This window comes from Leptodactylus fuscus, chromosome 10 (assembly GCF_031893055.1).
Source record: "Leptodactylus fuscus isolate aLepFus1 chromosome 10, aLepFus1.hap2, whole genome shotgun sequence".
Classification (NCBI taxonomy): Eukaryota; Metazoa; Chordata; class Amphibia; order Anura; family Leptodactylidae; genus Leptodactylus; species Leptodactylus fuscus.
In genome coordinates this window covers 21,409,843-21,416,574 of record NC_134274.1, presented here as the reverse complement: position 1 = coordinate 21,416,574, position 6,732 = coordinate 21,409,843, and the positions used below count along the sequence as shown (strand labels likewise).

Genomic DNA, 6,732 nt, shown 5'->3' with positions numbered 1-6,732 from the left:
TTCATTTTGTTAAAGAGAGTCTGCCATTAGAGCCTATCATCTTAACCCAGCCACACATATAGATTAGGGTTTCCTGAATCAAACAGTGTTTTCCCCATGCGAATTGGTTCCCAGTTTGCCAAATTTTAGCTTTTTTGTCAATATGCCGTTATTTTGGAGAGGTAAGCATCAAAGCGTACATTACTGTAAAGATTTAATTTGCATATTGACAAAATATACTGATTCACAAGGAGAAAATACAGTTTGGTTCAGGTAACCGTCACTTATCTGGGTTGATATGCTGTATTCTCATGAGTCCCTTTAAAAAATTTTCAAGAGGTTGAATGCACTATTAAAATGTTTACAAATGACATGAAAGAGAACTAGATTTAATCAGCCCCACGTGAGATACCCTCAGGTAAGCGATACCGCAAGGACTCAAGACAACCGAGCAATTTATAATCCCCTAGTATAAAACCAAGTATAATTGTGTGTCTCATCTCAGTTCTTCCTATGTCCCTACAATTTGGCATTTTGCTCTCCGATCTTGTGACGTTTAAGAATTTCCAACAGATTTGTCTTATGACTTTCTAAACTTTTCACTATTACCATTTGTTGATTGTGAAAATTCATGTTTACATTGGAGTACAGGAATTATTAAAGAGAACTGAGTCCAATCTCTTATTAACTTCTTACATAATTCTAAGAATTTTGAGTCTGCAGACACGGCCTCGACAATAAGCGTACGACATGCTTGGAATCAATGTTGTATATAAACTAAAGAAATCTCCTTAAAGTTGTAGTGAAGAAAAACATTTTCCTATTTATTATTTTGTTTTAATTTATGCTGTGTGTTATCTGCCGAAAAATACAAAAACAGCCAATGGTTTTATTCATTTATTTTCTAATTTATTTTTTCTTGAATTATGTTTTATACTTAAAAGTACAACATATTTTTTTTTATTATTTAAACCTATATACTTTGAGTACCTTATTTATTTTATTTTTAATTTATTTTATTTAGGGAAATTTGCCGATCTCTAATTATCACTATTATGTTATTCTGAATTATTCAAGTTCAATGGATATGGAATACAATAACATAACATCTCCCCAATGTATCCTCATTGCTTTCTCTGATCTCCTAAATTCAGACCCAATTTATTTGGACCGAATTAAACCCTGACAGTCAATTCGATAGAATCTGACCCGAAAGAAATTTAGGTGAATTTCGTGATCTCTATTTCTCACTAATATGCTGTTCTGACTCGATAATGTACAGTGTATCAGGCATGGGGTATAATAACATAACATCTCCTCCTGAATTTATCCTCGTTGCCTTCTCTGATGTCCCACATCTTGAGAGCTTTCTTATCACTGTATTTTTTCTTATGTATCTCCTCACTATTTTTGGCAACCTCCTTATTATCATCCTCATCCAGTTTGAGCAGAACCTCCATAAACCTATGTATTTCCTTCTGAGTAATCTGTCTGTAGTTGACATCACTTACACTTCCGTTACTGTACCTAAAACATTAGCCAGTTATTTCGCCGGGACCAAGTCCATATCTTTTCTCGGCTGCTTTATTCAACTTTATTTTTTTCTGTCCTTCGCCAGCACTGAGTGTCTTCTTCTCACAGCCATGGCTTATGACCGATATGTAGCGATTTGTAAACCTTTGCACTATCCTATGATCATGAGCAGATCTGTATGTTTTATGCTGTCAGGAGCTTCTTGGATTGTAGGTTTTATCGATTCGATATTTGCCATGTTTGTGTCCTTGTTTAACTTCTGCAAATCTAACATTATAAATCACTTTTCCTGCGATCTCCGATCTTTGCTGACACTTTCCTGCAGCAACACCAACAACATCGAGATAGTTATATTTGTAGAATGTTTATTAATCGGAACAAACTGTTGTACAGTAACATTAATCTCTTATACGTATATATTTCATACTATTCTGAAGATTAAGTCTACAGAAGGAAGGAAGAAGGCTTTCTCTACATGCACTTCCCACATTACAGCCGTTACTTTGTTCTATGGCACTATGATTTCCATCTATGTCCGCCCAGCATCGGTGTCCTCTCTGGAATATGACAAATTTTTCTCTGTACTGTACATAGCTCTCATCCCCACACTGAACCCTTTCATTTACAGTCTGCAGAACAAAGAAGTGAAAAGGGCATTTTGGAAACTTTATATGAAGGCTCATGGTGGATCTAAAAAGATTATTACATGAGATCAGAAAAACAAGGTGCACTATGTTCTACATACCTGCTCCGGTTGTATGACTTTGTATCGTGCAGCACAAGTCCTGAATCACTGCAGAGATTACATCTGCTCCTAGGAAAACAATTATAGTAGATTGAATTCTTTGGGCAATCCTCTATATATATATATATATATATATATATATATATATATATATATATATATATATATATATATATATAATGAGAAGGTGACAGGCAGAGTGCTGGAGTCATGGTATATCTGCCCCAAATTTCTGACATGTGTGGTTTTGCATTAGGCCTCAGTCCAGGTGTAGGTCCCAGGCTTGTTACTGGGTCATGAAACTGCAGAGCCTGCACTTCAGGGCAGATGCTGGGAGTGGGAGGCTGCGCTTGGGTCTGTCCAGATACACTATGAGCTGGGTGAGACTGTATTGCGCTCTTTGTTGATTCGTGTGACTGGTAGTAAGCCACCCGTACAGTTAGTACTTGTTGTTTAGTTAGTGCTCAGACGAGCAGGATTTTGTTTCTCATTTTTGTGCCTGAAGTTAATGTATTTTGTTTTGTTTATTTTTGTACCTGACGTGACGTTTTACTTATTTTGCTGTTTTTTTTCTAAATAAACCTGTTTGCACCAGATTTTGTGTCCCTGTCTCTGAGGAGGACAGAGGATAGAACCCTCCTTTTGAATGGCGTGCCAGTGTTTTTGCATGACCATCACTCCATTCACTTCTATGGTGCTGTGGGCGCTGCCAGAGTTTATAGTCCTGGCAGTTCCATAAAAGTGAATGGAGCACTAGTCATACAAGTAGGCCTTTCAGTCTCCCATCCTCCTGAACACTAGGAGACCCGGCGATCAGGCCCCCAGTGATCTGACACTTCTCCTCTGCCAAATGGATAGGGGACAAGTGTCCATAATGGGATAACCTCTTTAATTCTGTACATGCAGCCAGGAAAGGATTAACCATATTGCATGACAATGTGGATGCTACTAGAGATGAGCGAACACTGTTCGATCAAATACATATTCGATCGAATATCAGGCCGGTTGAGGTATTCAATTCCAATCGAACACCACGAGGCAAAAGCAGTAAAAATTCGTATCCCCTCCCACCTTCCCTGGCACGTTTTTTGCACCAATAACTGCGCAGGGGAGGTGGGACAGGAACTACGAAAACGGAGGCCTCGAAAAAAAATTGGAAAAAGGAATTGGCTGCCGAAATCAGGTGACCTCCACTTTAGACGAATGGTGAGTTTAACATTTGATTAATTTGAGAATGTGAACTATGTGACTGTGAGACAGGGACAGATCTATAGGCAGGGTTAGCTAGGGATTACCTTTATTTAGGGGGGAATGTTACTCACCAGCTCTTTGGGGCTCTATCTGGTCGGGATCCCTGTCAGCTTGCGATATGCACGAGCTGACTTTTTCCCATAGGAATGCATTGACCAACGTTGATTGGCCGAATGCCATACAGACTACAGCATTTGGCCAATCAACGCTGCTTCGGCCGGAGGAGGCGGAGTCTAATATCCATCCACAGCAGTTTTCATTGTGGTCCGATCTCAGATGTAGCAGTGCTGACACAGCTCTGCTACACGGAGAAGCGGCAGAGCTCAGCACACAGAGATGCAGCAGAGCTGAGTGTGCAGCATGGTTCAGCGCACACTCAGCATTGCTACATCAGATGCAGCAGAGCTGAGTGTGCAACAGGTTCAGCCTCTCAGGCAATCATCTGTGGTAGGTAGGCACCTTACAGTGCTGATGTCACATACAGTATATAGGATGTTGTGGGCAGGAAGAAAAACCATTTTAATGATCAATCAAAGGGATGGGCGTATTTTTCATCACTGCGTGATCCAAATCAATTACTTCATCTTCTTCTGCAATACATATTGCTGCAAAACTTAGAATAGAACTAGAGAATCATAAGAGAAGTAGAACAAAGTTTAGTCAGATTTACTCAAATATAGGCAGATAGTGAGAGAAATCATAGGAGCGAGAATGTCTGCACTGTACTGTGTATTGCTACTGCTGTAGCAATATAGTCAATTAACCCTTTCATTGCCAATAATCTAATACTCAGTCCTGTTAGTGAAAAATCTATAGTTAAGGGTATTTATTTATTTATGTATTAATTTTTTTTAATATATACAAACTGCTGTTTCAATGGCAAAACACTAACTAGGACTGTGCTAATCTGAAAAAACTCATTTTTTTAAGGGTTTTCTTTTGTTACGCAATGAACAGTGATTCAGCCTCTGCTAATCTGAAGAATCTCTGGTTGTTATGAGGTTTTGTTTTTTTTTGCTTGCTGACTGACGCAGTTCTAATGCAAAATTCACTGACCAGGTGTTAGGATGGGCTCTCGCAGGTTCGCTTTCAGGCGCACAGCACCACCTGCGGACCAATCCAACCCTCGCCCTCGACGTCGGACGGTGAGACGACTAGAGGCTAAGTCCTGTTTTTGCCAAACTGAGCATGCCCGGTGAGGTCATGGGCACTGCCCTGCTGGGCGGGGACTTCCTGTTAAATAGCTTGAGTTTCCGCCGCCCGGCGCTCACACTTAAAATCAAACTGGGGAATAACACTGCAGGGATAGGTTCCAGCCAATGTTAGGTGGCAGGTTAGGCCTCTGTGTGGGGATACCTCTGTCTCTGACTCTAGGAACATTTAGTTAGAACCAGTAAAACCTGAACTGCCAGCTCCACACTAGGGCTTGGGTGCAGCAGACGCTGTCCCAGCCTGTGGCACTGCAGCAGGTGTGGTTTCACTAGTTAGCCCACTGCTTGTCTCCTGGCACTGCTACTCCTAGTGGTTAAGGAGTGCTGTTTGATTTTCTGACCAGGGGTGACATTAAACCCTGGCAGCCCGGGCTGCAGCCTAAGCTCAGGTGCAGTCCCCCAGTAAAGATTACTGGTGCGCGGCTATTGCAACTAATCTCCATTTATAGCTGTACACACACACCACTCACCCAGTGAGGTTAATTGGAGTGAGTCCTCCTTGGCGGCTAGTGTACATTAAAGCCGTACCCACATCATTCACCCAGTGAGGTTAACTGGGGTGAATTCCCTTTGCAGCCCTGTTCACATTGGGAGCTGCACTGTCTCCTTTCTCCAGTGAAATTAACTGGTGTATGCGTGTTACCCCTGTACACACTAACGCAGTACTGCAGCTTGTCCAGACACACCGCCGCCCCAGAGACTTGTGGCCCTCACTGCAGTGACCTGCAGTCTAGCGGTTCCATGGTTAAAAAATACTATTTTTTATATTTGCACACAGAACCGTAACACCAGGTCACCCTTTTAGTGGTTTACTTCCTTTTTTTTTTTTTTTATAGTTTATTGTAAAAACAATAGAACTACACACATTGTCAGAATTGTTTCCAATCACTATTATAATTAAGCAATGTGCAAAGAAGAAGAGGATAAAACACTCCTACTAAGAATAGGAATGTGGGTGGCAACAGCAACACTAACTCTGGTCTTTTATTGCTTTAAATAGTGTTAGGATTGCGCAGTAGCTACGGCCATGATATGGGCATTGCTGCCTGTTCCTCTGCACGTTCCAGCATTGCAAGGGTAAACCTGCCTTGCAACAGCCGGGCGTGGTCGACTGTTTGACCGACATAGGTGTCGACCAATGGACGCTCGGGTGTGGGCAGCTGAGCTATTTGCTTGTGACCGCCCCTTGCCTATATAAGGGGGCTGGTCTGGACACCTGGAGCTCTAAGATCAAATCTCAAACCTGAAATGATATGTGTGTGTGTCCATGGGTTCCAGCCTGAATAACATTTAGTTGGCCTAGCTAGTAATTTACCCCTGAGATAGCAATGCCATTAGTAGAGCACACCCTGTTAATTTTGTGTAGCTGGCAGTGACCCTAACTGCCAGCCGTATTCACACTTGGGTGTTTAACAGTCAGAGTCCAGAGGGCTCCGCACAATATTATTTCTTTTAGTTTTTTTTTTTTTTAATATATCCTGCTGACCGTAACACATAGACATACATAACGTTTTTACTTTGATATAACTTCATCTGTGTTTGCCTTAGAGCGCTAAATATTGGATAGATAGGTTCCTAGGTGCCATGACCTTGTTATACATTATGCTTTATGCCGATTTAAGCTCTGGTCAATGCCAAACTTATTTTATCCAAAACTGAACCACCAGAAATCAAAAAGATTTGAATCTTGAGAGGTTCCCCCATCTCTAATTCTGTCACAGGAATGCCTAGTGGGGCAATTTCTACTCATATTATCATTGGGCTATTATGTTATGTTTATGATTTGTTTACCACTTACATTAATAAGAGAATTAGATCTAATAAGCCTCACGTGAGTTGTCCTCAGCTGAGTAATACCCCAAAGTCCCCCGACATTCAAATTCTCTAATATAAAATCATGTATCGAATCTAAAGGCTCATTTCTTGTAATGACCCTACAGCTTTTTATTTTGCTGTTTTTCCTATTACCATTATTAAGAAATCCTGTCTTATATTTTGCATTGGAGTACAAGA

The 6,732-nt window shown here is 40.8% G+C and overlaps 1 protein-coding gene across 1 annotated transcript; it reads left to right on the top strand.

Annotated features, from left to right (window-relative positions):
- Positions 1 to 1,271: 1,271 nt before the first annotated feature.
- On the top strand, positions 1,272 to 2,222 carry LOC142219134 (olfactory receptor 5G9-like). Its single transcript, XM_075288100.1, has one exon. It carries the CDS (start codon positions 1,272 to 1,274, stop codon positions 2,220 to 2,222), a length of 951 nt encoding a protein of 316 aa, XP_075144201.1.
- The last annotated feature ends 4,510 nt before the right edge of the window (positions 2,223 to 6,732 follow it).

Bases quoted from the DNA above. Each gene is read 5' to 3' on its own strand.
- LOC142219134 (XM_075288100.1), top strand. From the start codon at position 1,272: ATGGGGTATAATAACATAACATCTCCTCCTGAATTTATCCTCGTTGCC.